Genomic DNA, 20,884 nt, shown 5'->3' on the forward strand with positions numbered 1-20,884 from the left:
TTTTTTTTTGAGACACAGTCTCGCTCTGTTGCCTAGCCTAGAGTGCCGTGGCATCAGGCTAGCTCACAGCAACCTCAAACTCCTGGGCTCAAGCGATCCTTCTGCCTTAGCCTCCCGAGTAGCTGGGACTACAGGCATGTGCCACCATGCCTGGCTAATTTTTCTACATATTTTTAGTTGTCCAGATAATTTCTTTCTATTTTTTTTAGTAGAGATGGGGTCATGCTCTTGCTCAGGCTAGTTTCAAACTCCTGAGCTCAAACGATCCACCCGCCTCGGCCTCCCAGAGTGCTAGGATTACAGGCGTGAGCCACCGTGCCCAGCTGTGAGTTTACTTCTGAAAGCTTGTAGTGGGCAAGGCTTTTATAAGCAAGACATAGGAGGTCATAGAGGAAAAGATTGACAAATTTGGCTTCCTAAAAATGTAACACACCATAAACAAAGTCCAAAGACAAATTACAACCTTGGAAAATATTTCTAATACATATAACAGAGGGTCAATTCATTAATATATGAAGAACTCTTATAACTCAAGATAAACAATTCAAAAGAAAATGGGGCCGGACACGGTGGCTCACACCTGTAATCCTAGCACTCTGGGAGGCCAAGGCAGGAGAATCGCTTGAGCTCAGTAGTTCGAGACCAGCCTGAGCAAGAGCAAGACCCCGTCTCTACTAAAATAGGAAGAAATTATTTGGACAGCTAAAAAATATATATATATACACATATATACGTATATATGTGTGTATGTATATATATATATATATATATATAAGAAATTAGCTGGGCATGGTGGTGCATGCCTTAGTCCCAGCTACTCGGGAGGCTAAGGCAGTAGGATTGCTTGACCCCAAGAGTTTGAGGTTGCTGTGAGCTAGGCTGATGCCACTCACTCTAGCCCGGGCAACAGAGTGAGACTCTGTCTCAAAAAAAAAAAAAAAAAAAAAGAAAGAAAAGAAAATGGGAAGAAGATATAAAAAGGCAGTTCCCAGAGATAAAAACAAATGATTTGGAAATACATAAAAGGATACTTAGCCTCAGTCATAATAAAAATAATGCAATTTAATATTATGATACACCACTTTTATCTATTTGATTATTTAAAAGTTTGATAATATACAGTGCAGGTAAGGATGTGGGAAATAGGGCATAACCATTTTCATTTGTGGAAGTGAGGATTGTATAACCTCTTTGGCAGGCAATTTAGCAATGTTTATCAAATTTTAAAACCCACATACTCAATGACCCAATATTTCATTTCCAGGAATTTATTTTATAGCTACACTCCTACATGTTGGCAATGCTACATATACAAGGATGTTCACTGAAGTATTTGTAACAGCAAGAAACTAAAGACAATTCAATCATCCGTAGCAGAAGATTGTCTTTTTTTTTTTTTTTTTTTGAGACAGAGTGTCACTTTGTTGCCCTGGCTAGAGTGAGTGCCGTGGCGTCAGCCTAGCTCACAGCAACCTCAAACTCCTGGGCTCAAGCAATCCTACTGCCTCAGCCTCCCAAGTAGCTGGGACTACAGGCATGCGCCACTGTGCCCAGCTAATTTTTTCTATATATATTTTAGTTGGCCAGATCATTTCTTTCTATTTTTAGTAGAGACGGGGTCTCACTCTTGCTCAGGCGGGTCTCGAACTCCTGACCTCGAGCGATCCACCTGCCTCGGCCTCCCAGAGTGCTAGGATTACAGGCGTGAGCCACTGCGCCCGGCCTAGGAGATTGTCTTAATGAATTTTGGTTTTTCCATGCAACATATGAAACAATTTAAAAGAATAAAATATATTTCTATGTACTGACATGAAAGATCTACAAAATATATTATTAGGTGAAAAAACAAAGTATACAACAGAGTATAATGGAGACTCCTATTTTTAAAAAATTATATACAGAGAATAATATAATTAAAAAGTAGATACATACATGTATTGATACATTCCAATGGAACTATATGGAAGGATGTACAAGAAACTTTTTATTTTTGCAGACAGAATCTCACTCTTTTGCCCAGGCTGGAGTGCAGTGGCCCAATTATAGCTCTCTGTAACCTCGAACTCCTGGCTCAAGTGATCCTCCCACCTCAGCGTCCCAAGCAGCTAGGACTACAGGTACAGGCCACCATGCCTGGATAACTTTTCCATTTTTTGTAGAGATGGTGTCTCATTCTTGCTCAGGCTGATCTCAAACTCCTGGCCTCAATCCATCCTCCCTCCTCAGTCTCCCAAAGATCTAGGATTACAGGTGTGAGCCACTGCAGCCAGCCCCAAGGAACTCTTAATGGTGGTTCCTCCTAAGATGATGGGACCTGGCAACCTGGGGTAGGAAGAACTAGTTTTTATTGTATTTCTCTTTATATTGTTGTAATGTTTTGCCAGATACTTGAATTACATTCATAATTTAAATCACTGGTGAATATGAAAAGACACTCGACCTAATCTGTAATAAGAGAAATGTAAACTAAAAGCATTTTACACTTATCAGAAAGAGATATCATTTTCTCACTAAGAAACTGCTAAAGTTTTGTAACACAGTGGGTTGGTCAGGGTGCAGGAAAAAATATTATTGGTAAGAGCAAAAATTGATGAAACCTCTTCAGAAGAAAACTTGGCAATAACTCACATAGTCTTTGTTGCAATAATTCCACTTCTGGGAATTTAAACTACAGAAATACACCCATATATTCTAAGCAAGTATGTAGATATAAAGATATAGTTCATTGCAGAATCATTTGTAATGAGTACAAACAACTTAACATCTGCCAACTGGTTACATAAGTTATGCTTTTCGATGTAGTGGTCAGGAAAAAAAATACATAAATTATAGTACATTTATACAATGGAATTCTGTGTAGCATTTTGTAAAATGAGGCAAATCTATATATAATGTAACTGAGATTGTTTGTCATCCCCTAATGTCCATGTTCCTCTTCCCCTCTGATTTTTGAGTTGGGTACATGACTATCAGGAAAAAAGAATAAATTTCCTAGCCTCCCTTGCAGTTAGGTGTGCCCCTGTGTTCTGGCCAATGGGCGGTGAGCAGAAATGTCATAGGAATTGTCCTTAAGTGGAGGAAGCTCATATGCCTCTCTTTCTTTTTCTCTTTCTGCTGGCTAGATGCAGATATAATGACAAGAGATCAGAAAGCCATATTGGACCAGGAGGTAGAAGCCCCATATTGAGGATGACATAACAAAACCTGGGTCCCTAACAACTGTGGAATCCCAGTATTGCCTGGCTACTTACCTCTGGACTTCATTAGAGAGAGAAATCAGTGTCTAATTTTGCAAGGCACTGATATTCTGAATTTTCTGTCATTTGCAGCTGAACCTACTCTTAACTAATACATATAATAATGCGGAATGAGTCCTGAGATAAATGGTTAAATGAAAAAAGCAAGGTGCAGAGCAATGTATACAATACAGTACTATTTTTGGAAAAAAATACAGAAAGATATATCCATGTTTGTATATGGCAGCTTTTTCCACAAGGAGATACTGTTTGAATTTTTTGCCATGTGCAAATGTACTTATTCAAAAGCTAACTTTAAAAATAATCAAAAATTTAAAACCAATAATAAAAATGATTTATATTTTTAAGTCATAATAATTTGATGAAACTATGGTTGATTTTCTCTTTCTTTCTTGTTTTCCTTACACTTTTCATTTTCTAAGATAGTTACATGTAAAACAGAACAGCTCCAGATGATAAAAATAATTTATGCTTTAAATATTTCTGTTTTGATGATATGCATCCCCTTTCATTCCCAGGACCCCCACAGATTCAATATATTGAACATAACTCTTTGGACTTGCAAATCCATTCAACAATATATTGAGCACCTACCATCTATCAAGCACTGTTCTAGGTAAACAAAACATTCAGGATGCATTTGTTCATGGAGCTGATGTTCTCATGGGGCAGACAGGGTAATGTGAACGGTGTTGAGGACACCATTAGAGAGGGCAGTGAGGGAAGACCTCTGACGAGGTGACACTTGTGCTGAGACCTGAATGATGAGAATTCCAGAAAATGCTCCTAGCACGTTGTGCAGAAACAGGGCTGGTCAGAGTGAATGGGGAAGAGCATATGGCAGGGAGAGTAACTCAAAAAGGGTAGGAGGGACCAGTACTGTGTGCTTCAGGGAGAGATCAATACACGCCTCACCAGAAGTGCCAAAAATAAAAACACTGACAATATCAAGAGCTGGCCAAGATGTGGAACAATTGGAACTCTCGTACTTTGCTGGTGGGAACATACAGCTATTTTGGAACACAGTTTAGCAGTTTCTTTTGAAGTTCAGCATACACACATTTACCATACAACTTAGCAATTCTGCTCCCAAGACAAATAAAAACATGTGTTCACAAAAGAGTTGTATTAACACAAGAGCATTCATAGCAACTTTTTCATACTAGCCCCAAATGACAAACATAATTTCCATCAACAGTAGAATGGATAAACAAATTTTGGTATGGCCACACAGTGGAATAAAGCACAACAATAAAAATGAACAAACTACTAATACACGCAAAAACATGGACAAATCTCAAAAATATTATGTTGAGGCCATGGTTCACACCTATAATCCCAGCGCTTTGGGAGGCCGAGGCAGGAGGATTGCTTGAGCTCAGGAGTTCGAGACCAGCCTGAGCAAGAGCAAGACCCTGTCTCTACAAAAATTAGAAAATTAGCCAGGCATGGGTGGCACGTGCATGTTGTCCCAGCTACTTGGGAGGCTGAGGCAGGAGGATCACTTGAGCCCAGGAGCTTGAGGCTCTAGTGAGCTGATTGCACCACTGCACTCCAGCCTGAGTGACAGAGTGAGACCCTGTCTCTAAAAAAACAAAACAAAACAAAAAAAACATTATGCATTATATTGAGCAAAAGAAACCACATACAAAAGAATACATCCTGTATTATTTCATTTATCTGAAGTTCTAGAAAATCCAGATCTAATCCATATCGACAGAAAGCAGGTTAGGGGTTACCTGGGCCAGGCGGGGATTGATTGTTGAAAGGAACAAGGAAACTTTTAGAGGGAAGGTACTGATGTAAATTGTGATAGAGGTTACACAGGCAAACACATTTGTCATAACTCATCAAACTGTACACTCAAATGCATGCAATGTACTGTATGTAAATTATGTCTCTGTGCAGTTGATCTAAAACACGCAGTGTGTGTGCATACTTACTAGTCTGGTGCATTATCTTTTTGCTTCTTTCTGTATTTTCTAGAAAGTAGCTTTCAAATAATAGTTTCTTACCTGCTAATTTTTTCCCTTGATCCCCTGCACCAAAGTAAATTAAGCCTGTCTCTCAGAATTTTCAACTCTTAAGGCTGACTCCATCACCTCAGCCCTTGCCACAGGGGGATCTAAGAAAAGGCTTTTGCAGGATGGCGGGTATTAGAAGAAAGCCCCAGAAGTGGGTAAGAAGGGCAAGATTGGTGTGTATGGGGGGTGAACCTGGAAGTTCAAAGAGAATCGTTCAGGTCCTCACTGTTCGCCCAGGAGCAGCTAGCTGGGCCTGGGACCAGGAAAGGGCCAGGCTCTGTTCTGTAAGTCAGTCCCCTCACCACCCGCCCCTTCCTTGCAAGGAGCCAGATTTGTGTCCCGTCCCAGCCTAGTTCTCAAAGATCTGGGGGTGTCATGGCATAGCTGGATGCTGCTCTCACCCTATCGCGCAAACAACCAACGGGTCTTTCCCAAGCCTGGCAACATGCAGGGCAGTGAGCTGGCCACCCCTGGGGACATGCGGGGACACCGGTGCCTGCTCTTCCGGGACTCAGCTCTGGTGTCAGGAATCTGGCTGACCCTGGAGCTGAAGTTGGCCCAGTGCACTCCCCAGCACTATTTAGTCAGGTTTCATCACAGCTTCACTTTCCTGTCCTGGCCCTGCGGGCACAAAGCAAAACTAGTCTTATCCAGAGAAGCCAGTATCAGCATAACAGGCATAAGTGGGCAGTGGTGGGTGTGGAGGGTATTGCTCAGGTCAACAGGAACCACACCTGTGGGGAGAACCCTGGGACTAGAGAGGGGCAGCAGCCAAGGCCACACCTGTGCCCTGGAGGAGGGATAGCCTCGTGAAATTTTGCCACATTATGAAGACCCTTGGTTAAAGTGACCACATTAGCCAGTGTTGGAAGCTGGACCACGTTCTATATGTTTTGAGCGCCTTAACTAATTTAATCTTCAACAACAACCTTAGGAGGTAGATGCTATCACCCTTTGACAGTTGAGGAAGTCGAGGCACAGAGATTAGATGACCTGCCCGGCTAGTAAGCGGCGGAGCTGTGGCTCACTGTCACCGCCACGCCGCCTCACAGAAGTGGGCTTCGGAGGCTGAAGCTGCTAGTTGGTGGGTGGGGGACCGAGCGTTAGACTGGAGGATCAGCAAGCCTCCTGCCCTGAGGGTTCTCATTTGAGCGTTGCTCAGACTTAAATGCTCAATTTGCATAAAGGGTAGCAGAGAATAGGTAGGAGAAATCAGCCGCTTGTCCAAAACCGTGTGGCCGCCCAACGTGGAAATGAAGGCGATTTCAGCCACTGCCACTCCACCACGTGACTGGTACCTGCCTCTCTGACCTCACCACCCTCTCATCTTCCCTCTGTCTCTCTCCTGCCTTCCCACCCTGCCCTTCTTACCACCAAATCCTGGGGACCAAATATTTTGAGGACTTCCCTACCCTTCTCCCTTTCCTCTGATTATCAAAGTCTTTCAGGATTCAACCCAAATCTCACCTCTTCCTGAAAGCTCTCACGGACATGGTTAGAACGACTCTGTCCCTGGCCCAGGTTCTGAGGTGTGCTGCTCCCTTGGCATCAGTCAGAATTCACCTTGCCGGAGGTCACTTCTTGGGGGTCTGTCTCCCCAGGGGCCTAACGCAGGGATTGCTCAGTAGGTAGATGACAGTCCGTGGTTCAACAGGTTATTGGGGGGTTATGAGGACATCTCTCTTCCTTGATTTAAAACAACTTAGGCTTGGAAATTCATATAAATTCCATTTAAAAAGCCAGAAGATGTATGAGATTTTACTCTCAAGATTTATTTTCTTTAAAACATTCCATGTTCTATAAAAATAAAATAGCTTTGGCATGGCAGACATCTTACATAAATGAAGATGAGCCCTACTTTTTCATTCTATTCAATTTTGATGAGGTCATTCATTCATTCGTCAGACACTAACTAATACTGGTTGCTCAAAGCCACGTGAGTGGGCAAATACTTAGAAAAGTGAGGGGGCAGCACAGCTCAGGGGTTAATGGCACAGACTCTTGGGCCAAACTGGCCGTGAGCAAATCTCGCTCCACAACGCACTAGGTATGTCACCTTCGGTGAATTACTCACTTCAACTCTTCGTGTATCAGTTTTCCCATTTATAAGATGGAGATGATGATGATAGTAGCTATCAAGGTTGTTACTCGGATTTAACAAGCATATATGTATTTAAAAGCCAGCATTTCTACAGGCACACACCCTGCGCTGTCTGGCTGTCTTGCATATACAAATCATTATTACCAGCACTGTTATTAAATGAACTCTAACTGAGACCAAGAAGGACCCCCTCAATCTAGAAAGATGAGGTTTTTGCTAGGTGAAGGAGGGAAGGGCAATCCGGGAAACAGGAACAGCACCTACGAAGGCTCGGAGGCGTGCGACGGCGTGGCAAGGTGGGGGGACCGGGAGGAATTACATGAGGCTGGAACACAATGTGCAGTTGGGGGCAGGCTGAGAGTTGCATGCTGTGTGTGCCGTGCCAGGCATTTGGGCCTCCGTTCTGATCTTAAGGGGGAGCCAGAGAAGGGCTCTGAGTTACAGATGAGCTGCATGTTTGAGGCAGATGATTCTGGCAGCAGTGTGGAAGATGGCGAGGGGAGGATGGTATAAACCTGGAGATGGGATTCTCCCCTCTCCTCTGCCACTGGAATCCCTGGGAGGGAGGTGGTGAGGCCTGAGAGGAGGGGTTGGATGGGAGGAATGGGACAAGAATAGCCCGTGGGACATGAGGACTGATTGGATGGGGTGGGAGAGGGCAGATCTGGGGTGGCCCTCAGGTTTCTGCCCTGGGCTGCCATGTGGTGTTAGTAACCAAATAGAGAAGCAGGAAGATCAGGCATGTCTTTGTGCCCTGGGCACAGGTGACAGCCTCATTGTCTAGCCTGCTGTGTTTGAGTTCCACTCTTGGGGACTCTGCCTGTGAGATGTTCCCCAAGACACACACGCTCTCAGAGGACAGTTCCTGGGTCTTCCTCCTTTCTGTGTCCTCCCTCAGCCTCCCCGTCTGCCCCAGGACCACCCGGGCACAGGCTCTATGCTCAGGGACTGCAGCTGCATTGGGTTTAATGGAATCCAAGCTTCCTCCCTGCCCAACCCTCGAGATCTGGGTCACAACCCCTTTACCTGACTGGACTCTGGATTGCTGCTGCCCTGGAGGAGTCCGACAGAGGCTGCCCTTCCACTGGAGAGGGCCAGACTGCTTGGGACCCTGCTGTCAGCCCCAGGGCTGCCGCATCAACACTGTGACTGGGCCCCTTCTAAGCCTTCCCACCTCCCCATGGTGAAGAACCCGGGTCTGGGGCCTCTGCAGCGACGGGAAGAATGGATGGGATGGAGGGAGGAGTGTGGTGGTGAGAACAAAGAGAAGACCAGCCACACATTTACTGGTCTCACCAGACCACCCCTCCTTGGAGACATTTGTTCACAGAAATGATGGAATCCTTACCCCGCTCCGTCCACCGCCCAGACAGGGTGCTGCCCCAGAGTGCACCCACAGCTCTTGAGGCTTTTGCTTATTCCCAGAGGGCCATCTGTAAGGAAATTAATAGAAAAGACCCCATTCTGATATAAATCCAGAGGCAGCCAGGAGCCAGAACTGAGCGCTCTCCTCTTGCCACGTTCCCTGGAGCAGCCTCAGCTTGCTGAGCATGAGCTGGGCTCACCTGAACACCGAGCATGGAGGGGACCCCATATCATGGGAGAGCTTGTGGGTGTGTATGCATGTGCACCCGTGTGTGTCCGTGTGTCTGCGCGCCCGTGTGTTCATGCATGTGTGCGTGTGCTCAGTGTGCGTGTGTCTGTGGGGCTGCATGCCCAGGCATGCACTCGGGTTTCCTATGATGTACCCACGTGCATGTCTGTGTGCACCGTGTGTGTATGTGCAATGAATGTGCTTGCGAGGGTGGTGCCTGCCCAAGGGAGGGGCAGGGGAGCCATGGGAGCAGTGAGGTACATTTTTGCAAATGTGCTGGTCTGTTTGCGGGCAGGTAGCTAGGAGTGGGTTTGGGTGTGGCTGTGGGAGCGGGAGCCATGTGTTTGTCGTGAGGGAGGATTTCTGCCCAGGTGTTTGTGAATGAGGGCGGGACAGGTGAGGTGGGGCAGCCACTGGCTGGGGCTCTGCCTTCTCAGCCCTCCTGGGGTCACCTCCTGGGGCAGAAGTGCCCCAGTTTGATGCTCTAGCCTGGACTGGCGGGCCCAGCAGGGAGGCACAATGTCTTGGAGGCCCTGTGGAAGGATGATATCAGTCTCTGAAAGTTGAATAGGGGCATGTGGAAGTGTGGGGGTAGGGGGAAGAAATCCCTACAATTCCTCTACCAGTGGCCAAGCAGACCCCTTCCCTGTGGAAGGCCCCGCCCTGGGATGGGAGGCCTGCAAAAGGGGGGAGGCTCTGTCTGTTCTGGCAGTGGAGACCTGGGTGACACTCCCCACCAGATCCCCAAAGACTGCAGGGGGGGGCGGGTCTGGGGCTAGCATTTGAAAGTCCTAAATGATTAGGAGGATGTCAGAGGAAGGAAGTGGGAGGGGAGTGGGGCATACCAGGTGGCAGAAACAACTGAGCCAAGGCACCAGGCACCGAGGCAGGAAAATGCGGGGGATGCTCAAGAAGTTCGAGTACAAAGGACCCTTGAAGATCCCCTGGAAGCTGCCTCCTTCATGCTCACTAGAGAAAACCAAGGCCCAGAGCGAGGAAGTGCTTCTAAGACCTCGCGGCAGAAATGAGGTCTTCTGACTCAAGGTCAGTGCTCTTTCTGCTACTCCAGAAAGCTTGCAAGGGAGCCAGGCCATTGATTTTGCTTCCTTTGCTTTCGTATCCCCAGCTAGGGCTGAATCAGGAGTCCCTGTTCTTTGCCTACCTCTGCCAGCAGCTAGCTGTGTGATTCTGGATAAGTCACTTCCCTCTCTGGGCCCCTCATCTCCAATAGGAAGGAGGTATAAGGCCTTGCCTCACCTGGGAATGCCAACTCGGACTCCACAGTGAGCTAAAACTTGTCTTAGTCATCCTCCTATCCCCTGCACCTGGCAGAGCACCCACAGCCCAACATAGGTGCTTAAATAAGTGTTTGTGAAGGAAGGAAGGAAGGAATGGTGAGCTCTGTGATCTTCCCTACCCTCTACTGTGAGAGCCTCAGCCTCCCCCTTCCCCAGGCAGGACAAAGGGTGAAGGAGACTCAGAATCACAAAGACCTTGAAGGGGAAGGCAGGAAAACAAATAACCTAACTGGGAAGGGGCCCTGACTTCTCCCTGCCTCCCGTGCATGCCCTTGAGAGCACCCTTCCACTAGCCTTGGCCTTGCTGAAAACCGCTCACTGGTGAGGGGTTGCAGGAGGCCCTGGCTGGCTCCCTCCTTCTCCCTCCCCACTCACAGCCTCTCTGCTCCCAACCCTCAGGATCTGGGCTGGCTCTGAAACCTCCCGTTTCCCAGGCCAAGCATACATTAGTTTTTTCCAGTTCGAATAACCCTCCTTTTTTGAGGCTCCCTTTTCACGTTAAGAGTTTTATTGCCACGTCCCTTGTCTATGATAGCAGCTGTATTTCTTTTATCTTTGTAACACACATGCGCAAGCACGTGTGCGAAACTAATCTATGGTGATAGAAATCGGGATCAGTCACCTCTGGGGTGCGGACTGACTGGGAGGGAGCACGAGGGAACTTGGAAGTGATGACAACATCCAGCATCTTGATCTAGGTGGGGGTCACATGGGTATATACATTTGTCAAAATTCACCAAGCTGTACCCCTGAATCGTGCGTTTTACTGTATGGAGAATGTATGTAGATTATACCTGAATAAAGTACTGCTAGCATCTAAAAGACACACGTAGAGAACAATACCAGGAAGGTGTATGCTCAGTTTAATGAATCATATAGCCAGCGCCCATGTGAACACCACTCACAGTGCCGGTGCCCCACGTAGTCCACAGTGCCCATACAGCCACGCCGCTCCCAGGGGCTCCTCGACTCCAGACATCATGTGCCTCTTGCTCCCCAAGAACAGGGATGGGGCAGGGCCCATGGGCTTTGGAACCTAGAATTTCCCATCAGTCCAACCCCACGCTTGACTGAGTCTCCTGGTGAACTGAAGGAACAGAAAACACACCAGTTTCCCCTTTCTGGGAGGGGGGTTTCCGTACCGCCTCCCCCAGCGAGTCTTGGCTGGGGAGTGGGGGTTGTCTGCAGCGAAAGTCAAGGAGAAATGTGCCTTCCCTGCATCCCTGCTAAAAATAACCCCAGGCGGTGCTGCCTCGGAGCAGCAGGAAAGAGAGAGTCATGCTTTGCTTTAAACCTAGAAGCAGCTCAGCAGTTGGGGGCTAGGGCAGGGTGGGAGAGGAGCTAGGGATGTGAGAACCAGGGCAGTACTCAGCGCACCCCACCCCCAGCTGCAGCTGGTCTTCTCAGAGGTGCCTGGGAGGGGTGTGCGTGTTGCCTGCCTGCGATTGTGTGGTGACAGGGCCTCCCAGCACCAGAGCAGGAAGCAGGGGAAGGCTGGGGACGGGTGGGGAGGGGTCTCTGTCCTGCTAACTGGAGCATGCAGCTGGAGGGGCAGCAGTCACGTACTTCACGAGGTCCCTACCTCCTCTGAGAAGCGTTCTGTCCCTGCAGCCCACACCAGGCTCCCTGGGGGGGAGGCCCTAGTGCCTCCTGCAGCATGGCCGTCTGCCCCTCAGGGCCTCCTGGCACACACAGGGCTGGGGACTGTGGCTTCATAGTCCCTGTCTCTGTCTGGCTTCCGCTCTGCCCAAAGAGATCGGAGGTCCTCAAGGGCGGGTGCGGTCCAGCGTGAGGAATTTCCCTGGAAACGGGAAGTACAAGATGTGTCAATGTGGGATCCTAGCAGAGGAGCGAGAGAGGCTGAGTAAAGGGAAGGGAAGAGGCCCTCCTGGCCGCCCTCTCCTGCTCTCTCCCCCACTGCTCTCCCGCCTGTCTTGTGGTCTGGGCCTCACGTTGTTGGTCTCTCTCTCTCTACATGTCTTGGGTCCCCCACTCCTTGGGGACAGGATCGTTCTGCAGGTGGCCTCTATTTCCAAGGAAACAATAAAGAAGAAGCACCATTAATTGAATTTGCATCATGCTCTAGGCACTGTGCTGACTCTTACCAGGACCATCTCATTTAATCCTCCCAGCAAGCCTATCATATTGGAATTACTACTCTCCCTATGTACAGATGAGGAAACCGAGGCTTACAGTGGTGAAGTGCTAGCCTAGGATCCCACTGGTAGTACCTGATGAAGACAGGGCTTGAAGGCATGGTTTGGAACACAGAGAATGTCCAAGATAACTGTCCAGGGGACAATGAGACAGAATTTAAAAATTGGACTTTTGTAGATCATTTAGGATACATGGTTGCTATACTTGCTACTTTGGTAGAAAAAAGAACAATGGCTTTAGAACCAAAATTTGTACTACCAGTTGGCCAAGGAACTTGACCATTCTGAGCCTCAGTTTCCATTTGTACAAAATGGGTATAATAATGCTTGCATAGGATTGCTGGGGGTTAATGGATTTGAACCCAGCCTTTTTTCTAAACCTGGAAAACACCAAGCTCTTTTATGCCTTGAGGCCTTTGCATGTGCTGTTTCCTGTGCCTGAGACCCTCAGCCTCCAGATGTCCACGTGACTGGTTTGTTCTGTTCCTGTCATCCACGTCTTAGCTCAGAGCAGCCTTCCCCGACTACTCAGAGCACCCCGTCATGCTCAATTACCTCCCTGTTTTGTTTGCTTCTTTCACTTATCATGATCTGAGATTATCTTGCTAATTTATTTGTTTCATTTTTTTTATGGCCTGTCCCTCTTCCAACTGCCAAGGGTGTAAGTTTCTTGAGAGCTGGGACCTCTGTGGGGTTCAATGACCCATTAATGGTGCTCAGAGCAGTACCTGGCTAACATAGAGCTTGCTAAACATTATTCTTTTTTATGAATGAATGAAGGACTGTGCTTTGGAAATAGCATTATATTTAAGTGACTGACTCTTCCACAGGCCTTGCTGAGCCAAAGGGCAGTAAATGTGGGTTAATGGGGGATCAGAGGAGAGTGCGCTGGACCTGGCCCCGGCCCCAGCCCAGCCCTGAAGCTCCCGGGCTGCAGGGAGCCATGAGGCTGCCTGGGCTTCCAGCTGCTCCAGGATAAAGGTCAACTCTTTTGCTGGAACATGAGGTTCTGCACCATCTGGGCTGGCCTGCCTCTGGCCTCATCTCCCCGGCTCCCCAACCTGTACTCCATGTCCAGCCAGGCCAAACAACTCCGAGTGCCCGTCAGAGGACACGGGGCTGCTTCACGCCTGTGTGCCTTTATACACACTGTTCCTTCTACCTGGAACACCCTGCACCCCTGCTCTGCCTGGCGAGCGCCTCTCCAGCTGAAAGACTGGCCTCCTCCTCAGAGTCCTCCCTGAGCCTTCTGCTCTGGCCACACCCAGTCCCCAGCTTCCCACGCCATTAGAATGGTCTGGTTTTGTGCATTTTCCCGGTAGCCCAGGGGTCCCAAGGGCAGCAGCCACCTTTTGTGTCCTCAGGTTGTAGCACAATGCCTGGTGCTTAATAAAGGCTCAGGCACAGCTTTTGGACTTTGGTTCTCAAGACATTAACACAATTCCTGGGGCACACAGTAGGTGCTCAGTAAGTGCCCACTGAATTCATGAACCTGAACAAGCTGACACTGGCAGAAGCTTGGGGCAAGGTGAGGAGTGGAGAGTGTGGGTAGGAATGGAAGACACTTCCTGGAAACAAGATGGGGCCAGAGTGAAGAGGCAGAGGGGACCTCGGGAAATTTCCCAGGAGACTGGAAACACAAAAAACAAAAATAAAAAGTTAACACAGAAGCCTGGCAATGGTGAGACCCCAGCTCCACAAAAAATAAAATAAGTTAGCCAGGCATGGTGGTGCACACCTGTAGTCTCAGCTACTCAGGAGGCTGAGGCAGGATTGCGGGGAGTTTGAGGTTGCAGTGAGCTGTGATCATGTCACTGCATTCCAGCCGGGTCACTGAGTGAGACCCTATCTCAAAAAAAAAAAAAAAAAAGGAAAGAAAAGTAAACACAGTTGGATGGAGGCATATGAACAGACTCTCAGACAGCAAGGAGAGAGAAAGAGAGAAGGAAGGGTAAAAGAGGAAGAAGAAAGAACTTAGAGGAAGCAGCAGCAGCTCAGAAAGACAGAATGTGCCCATGAGAACCGTAGAGGACAGGAAGCCAGAGAACAGGACGGGCGACTAAATACAGGATGTCTGGTGCCCTTGCTTCATCCCCTGGGGGTAGATAAGGGTGGCATGGGCAGTGTGGGGCCGTGATCCTTCCTAGGGTGACAGCCGTGTGAAAGGCCACATGTTACCAGGTTTCAGGACATCTTGGAAAATTTTCCTCTCTTAGCTCGGGAGAGACCCTGTGACAGGAAACAAAGCACCCCAGAGAGCAACCACAAGCCAGTTTCTTGCCTTCGGGGAGCAACTGAGCTACTCTTGCCTCAGTTTTCCCAGCAGGAAAGTGGGTACTATTCCCCTTCAGAGGAACATTCTGATCATACTGAGTTTGATTTCTCTCAAAGCCCTGCTGTGAGCAGGTCCTAAGAGAGGCATGTTGCCATGTCACTGCGTGCCGCAGTCAGACCTGACTTCGGAGCCCTGGACCCAGGCTCCGCCTCTGGCGTTTGGATCCCAGTGCCAAATCAATACGAGGCAGTTGATTCCTGGGGGGAGGTGAGGGGGAGCAGGCATGCCAGCCAGCCAAAAACAAGCAGCACACACAGCCCGTGGGCCTGCCCCTCCAGCTCCACTGCTGACCGTGTCCTCTGGGGCCTTGCGAGCAGCTGGATTTCAGCCCCTCAAATGGGCTAAAAACGGTTTTCTAGCTGTCAGATCACACCTCAAGGCACATATGGGCTCCAAGAAGGCGGAGTTCCTGGAGTCACTTGAAGGGAGAAGGGAGTAAGACTCTGAGGCTTGAGAAATGGAGGATTTACGTTTTGAGTACATAATCTCAGCAATCTAGCAGACCATTTAGAAATGCTGGCTTCTAAATGCCAGCAGACAGACCTGAGTGTGAATCTCAGCTCTGTCTCTTCTCTGAGCCTCAGTTTCCCTGTCAAAGGGGGTTAAGAATAGCACCCACCCCAGAGTTGCTGCGAAGAGTAAATGAGCTTCTGTATATAAAGCCCTGAGCCCAAACCTTGGTCCCCAGTAGTGGGTCTCCAGCCTCCACAGTGTTTGGATTCTAAACTCTCACAGGGTGCAGAGAAAGCCCCCCATAAGCTGTCAAACTGAGCTATTGTTATGAATGATAATATCACATGCTCCTGGGGGAGGAAGGCCAGATCGTAAACGTAATGATCTCTGAATATCTAAGCCACTTTGAGGAGCTTCTATTAGGAACATGTAACTCCTGGGGCGAAAGGGTAGGTAGATTTAGCACCTGCCCCCACCACCAGGCCCCCACCCCTGCCTGTGTCCTCTGTGACTGAGGGGGAAGGGCCCCTGATTACTAGGTCTGCCAAGCTTTTGGAGGAGACTTACATAGAGCTGTCACTTGTCTGGGCTCAAGAATACTGCTGAAGTGCTTGGGAAACAAGGATGGCAAGGAGAGAGGGATCAACGTCAAGGGCCCAGAGGACCTTCAGACCCAATCTGGAGGCTCCATAGCTGTGGAGGCAGCCTCAGGGCTGGATGATGGCAGAGAGAAAGGGGCCTGGGGGACTCACCCTTCTGGAGTCCAACCTCTCCCCTCCAGAGCTCTCTCTGCACCCCACCCTCCCGTCCCCCACAAGCCTTTAGAACCCAAGGACTTGGGGGGGGTGGCAGTGGCAGGAGACTCGTTTCTTGACCCATGAGGGGGCAGGGGGCCCCAGAGGCGGTGGGCAGATGAGAGCAGGGGTAGCTGACAGCAGGACGCCACGGCTGGAGAAGGAAGTATAAATATAAAGCCGCCAGTGTAGGACTGGACAGAGGCCATATGAAACACACGGTACATTCCGGCCCCGGCGTAACAAACTGTACCAGCCTTTTTGAGAGCTGGGAGCACTGAGGAGGGGAGGGAAGAGAGCAGAGGTTCCTTCGAGGTTGGCCCTGCCTCTCCTCCCCCACTTCTCCCACAGCGCGGGCACCGCAGGGAAAGTCCCGATGTTCCTTTTGCAACCACAGGAAACCTACCATCCCTGCTCACACTCTGTACCCAGCGTTCCTCTCCGCAGCTCCAGACTGGGAGGGAGCATGGGTGTGTGTGCGTGGGGTGCAGACAGCCACAGCAGCCCAGGTAACACCAAGGGAGGTGGCAAAGATCACTTGGACACAGACTTACAGACTCACAGCCTGCAAGGGCTGCAAGGGAGGTATAGGTGACAGTAAGGAAGTGCCTTGCCCAAGGTCACACAGCCAGTTGTTCACCAGGGTGGGACCAGAGTGCATCCAGAACTGGGTAGTGCTGGGCAGCTCTCTTGGGTGTAGTATGTAGGAGTGGCAGGCCAGGGAACACGCAGTGCCCAGGGACTGGGGTGGGGAGCCCAGACCCAAGGCTGCCTCTGTGCTCTGATTGGCTCTGGGTGGGGCTGTCTTGGGCACTGTCCCTTTCAACCCTCCTAATCCTTTCCCCCCCCTTAAATAGTAGAGATAATGCATGTAAAGTGCCTAGCATGGAGGCTGTTTTGTGGTGATGTCAACCAGAATGAGTCACCTCTACCCCTCCCCTCTCCTCCTCCACAGACACACAGCTCAAGGCCCAGAACCTCCTGGGATCTTTCTCCCAAATCACCACCTCCTTCCTTCTGAGTCCTATAGCTGTTGCACACATTTGGTACTCACCACCTGCTGGCTTGGGTTATTATTTAACCTCACACCATGTGTTTGTCTCTTCAACCAGCCTGCAAACTGCCCAAGGGCAGGAAATCATTTCAATACACCCAATATTTATTGAACATCAATTCCCGGGCCAAGCTTGGCCTGTGGCGGATGAGTTGGAGGGGTGGGGGGAGGCCTCAAAGAAGAAGCAGACTTTGTTTCTGCCTCAAGGATTTTCTAATCTGGTTAGAAGAACAGGATTAGTAAACAGATCACTAGAATATGAGACAGGCCACACGCTGTGCCGTGAGAAAGGTACAAACCAAGTGTGCCGGGTGTTGAGAGCAGAGAGGAATCAGATTTGGCTGGCACTGTTTCAAGGCGGCTTTGTGAGCTGGAGCTCGAGAGATGCGTAGACAGGGAAGACTGGCACTCCTGGCTCGGTGGAGGTCGGAAGGAGGGAGAACAAAGGACCTCAGGAACTGTGCCTCACACTTCTAATGACACCCTTAGCAGCACCCCACACCGAACTTTCCATGTTGTAGGTGCTCAGTTTATAAATCCTTTGTCCCCTCCTTGGTTTGGAGAGGGTGGGACCTTCAGGATCAGCACTCAGTGATGTGTTTCTGCAGAAGGTTGGGTAAGGAGAAACCGTGGCTCTTAAATAAACCAGGCTTTGGGGCTAAAGGGAAGGGTCAGGTTCCAGGGGGAGATTGGGGTCGTCTTCCTTCACCCTGTCCTTCTTTCACTCGGCTGTCCACACCCACCCACCAGTGTCCAGGCTCTCTCTGCCCCTGGCGTCCTGCCAGGGGTTTCCCAAGCTGTCCAAAAGGGCTGGGCTTGGTCTGCCAGCCCCGGGAATCCCTGGAGTCTCCGTGCTCCAAGGCTTCTGTGAAGGATCAGGAAATGGGGGCTAGGAAAGGGGAGGCTCCTGGGGATGCTTGAATTGGCCCCCTCAACACAGTCTTCCGTTGTCACATGACTGCGTCCCATGTCTTGCAAGTCTGGGGCTGTCGTGCTCCCAGCTTCCTCCTCCCGACTCCTGGACTGAGAGCTTAGGGGACCTGGGCGGCATCCTGGGTGGTTCCTTCTCCTCCTAGAGCTCCCCAAACGTGCCCCTCCTCCCCAACTGTGCAAATCCAGACCCCGGCAAGCCTGGGGGTCCAAACCTGGGGGCAGATGGGGGATGGATAAGTCTGGGTGCTCCAAGGCGGGTGAGTGGGCAAGGCTGCGGGGGCTCACCCGCGCCGGGCGCGCGTCCCTGAGGTTGGGCGCCAGTCCCTGCCCCAGCGCACACTCGCAGGGTTGTGGCTGCCGGCCGGGAGGCTGCGACGGCGGGGAGGCTGCGCGCCGAGCGCAAGCCGCGAGCACAAACAGGGCGAGGAGGCTGGTGTGAGCGCTTGGGCCCGCTGCCAGCGCGCCGGGGCTGGAACACAATGTCCCGAGCGGGCGGGCGGGCGAGCGCGAGCGAGAACAGCCTGACTCAGCAGCTGGGTAAGTGGGTGTGCTCGCTCACCAGATCAACCGCTCCTGCAGCCTGCGGTCGGCGACGACCCGACACTCGGCGGCTCCCTGCAACGGGAGGGGCGAGCGCACCGCCCGCTCCTCGGCTCGCGCCCCAGCCTGCCGCGCGGGACCTCCACGTGGCCCGTTGGCGCACCCCGCAGCCTTCCTGCCCCTCCGTTAAAGTGTCTCCCGGCCCCCAGCCTGAGTAGAGCAGGCTCTGCCCACCTGACAGGGGCGCTCTCCTCACCCCACCAGACAGGTGTGGCCAGGCACACAGCTGCTGCATACGTGTGCCATTTCCCCCAAACCTCACCACTCTGGGACACCTCTGGAGGTCTCGGAATGGGAAGTGCAACTCTTAGTTGCAGACAGAGGTAGGAGTTTGTCCTGGGGTGGTGGTGGTGGGGTGTAGATTGTAGGGGAAGAGGATCCCAGAAGTGGATTATAGGGCAAGAAGATCTCCCTATCTCTGTCCTCAGCTGACCCAGGGTTCAGAGTCTCTTCCTGTCCCCTCCCCTCAAAACCACTAGGCCCCTAAAGATTTCCTCCTCTGAGGCAGGGAGACGCAGATGGCATGGTGCTTTGAAGCCTGAGACCCTGCTTTTTGCCTCACACACCCTCCCACCTGAAGCCACAGCAAAGACCCACGAATCCTGCCACCCAGCCGCAGAGTTCCTCCCTGGCCCTCTGCTGCAGCCTCCTGGGGTCTGGTGGGTCTGTGAGGATGACAGCAGCTCAGAGTAGGGCTCTTCCTGCAGGCGGGGGCCTGTCTTATGCCCCCGCCTCCTAGGGTGTCTGCAAGGTGCCCTGAGGGACGCTTTGTGCCTGGAGAGTGCCAGGGCAGGCAGGGAGGGGCTCGGTCCTCTGTGGTTCCAGTTCCGGGAAAGGCCCTGGCAGGCAGCACAGGCCTGGGCTCCAGGGCCTTTGAGGGTGGGACTGGGGGAGGGACCCCAGGCTGCTGAAGTACCTCCTCTGGGCCTCATGCCCCCAGGCTCATCAGACGGCATCTCTGGCACCTTCTGTAGGAGATGGAGGCCAACATAGGCCTGGGCCATGGACCACCTTCCCACACATACAGCACACTTCCCACACAGGCTGTCACTCAGCCAACACCCACCCCATCTCCCAGTCTGGAGGTACCTTCCCTACCATCTACTCCCACCTTGTACCTGACGCATGAAATCTGTCCATGATATCCCAGGTCAGTGACTGCTCTGAAACTGTGACAGGGACACTCTCTCAGAAGGCAGCCTACTACCCTTCTGGACTTCCCTATCTCCAAGTCCAGTCACCTACAGGACACCTGCCCTTAGATGTCCTAGAAGTGACTGAGCTCATCCTCAAGCCCATCACACCAGCCCCTCCCTCTTGCCCAAAGTGACGCTCCCAGTCCCTGAAACTCACTACAAAGGTGGATTTATTTTTAACTACTCTTTCTCCTCCACCATCCTATGTCTGATATGTTACCAAATTCTGCAGATTCTTCCCTTTGTTGCTGTTATTTCAAAACAACAGTATTATTTGTTCATTACTTTTCTCATTCATTCCTTCATCTCCAGCCCCATAGATTCTACGTTTGGCCCAAATTCCCACAGCCGCTGCCACACTGTCTTTTCTGACTCAGATTTTTCCTTCCTCCTACACACCCTACTGGAATAATCTTTCTCACACACCATTTATTGTGCATGTTATCAATGTCAGACTCCTCAACCAACACACTGGGTACACCAGCTACTAACCTGTGTGTTCTGTATGAAGGGAACCAAATTCATTCATAGCATGGCCAGGCTGCAGAGTCTAGCACAGTGCCTGCTGCACAGCAGGAAGGCAGCAAATGTTCCTCAAGTGACATCAACATCCGGTGGTGTGCCTTTCTCATCCTTCCAGTTCTCTCTGCTGACTTGGTCTCTCTGTTCCCATCAAGCCTATTGGCTTCCTGATGCTCACTCGGGCCCTTTTTGTTTTGAAGAGCCACTATCTTTCATTTCCCCAAAATCTTCAGAGAGGGATGGGGAACAGAGAAGCTGACATCCAAGTTGATATCAAGGAGTTTGTGCCAAATATCATACCAACTGCAAAGACCTGAGTGCAGAGTGGAATGAGTGCAGCTGCCTGCTAGGAGCCTCTGCTCCAATAAAACCACGGAGGAGGGTAGAAGGCAGAAAAGAGAGCAGCGAAGCAGTGGCTTTGGGGTTTACAAAGGGATCTTCTTGCCATTGAGAGATTCCAACCTGCCTAGCTCTGTCCCTGGTCTGATGCTCAAGACTGTTCTCCTACTTGGCACCACAGCTCATGTAGACACACACAAATACCCAGTGGTCCTGGCCTCATCACCA

General features: G+C 50.4%; 1 protein-coding gene across 1 annotated transcript; it reads right to left on the minus strand.

Annotated features, from left to right (window-relative positions):
* Positions 1 to 11,120: 11,120 nt before the first annotated feature.
* On the minus strand, positions 11,121 to 19,603 carry LOC123632076 (transcription initiation factor TFIID subunit 4-like). Its single transcript, XM_045542199.1, has 6 exons — positions 19,516 to 19,603; positions 19,197 to 19,264; positions 18,559 to 18,665; positions 18,212 to 18,520; positions 11,857 to 12,075; positions 11,121 to 11,361 (listed from the first exon to the last, which is right to left on the minus strand). The coding sequence occupies exons 1-6, from the start codon at positions 19,601 to 19,603 to the stop codon at positions 11,253 to 11,255; spliced, it is 900 nt and encodes a 299-aa protein (XP_045398155.1). The 3' UTR covers positions 11,121 to 11,252.
* Between the last annotated feature and the right edge of the window lie 1,281 nt (positions 19,604 to 20,884).

Source organism: Lemur catta, chromosome 2, assembly GCF_020740605.2.
Source record: "Lemur catta isolate mLemCat1 chromosome 2, mLemCat1.pri, whole genome shotgun sequence".
Lineage (NCBI taxonomy): Eukaryota > Metazoa > Chordata > Mammalia > Primates > Lemuridae > Lemur > Lemur catta.

Excerpts from the sequence above, each read along its gene's own strand:
- LOC123632076 (XM_045542199.1), bottom strand. The coding sequence starts at position 19,603 with ATGGCCCAGGCCTATGTTGGCCTCCATCTCCTACAGAAGGTGCCAGAG. Across the intron at positions 19,265-19,515 it reads GGGCATGAGGCCCAGAGGAG|ACCCACCAGACCCCAGGAGG; the intron begins GTACTTCAGCAG and ends TCATCCTCACAG. Across the intron at positions 18,666-19,196 it reads GCGGCTGGGTGGCAGGATTC|GCTGGGGCGCGAGCCGAGGA; the intron begins GTGGGTCTTTGC and ends CCCGCGCGGCAG.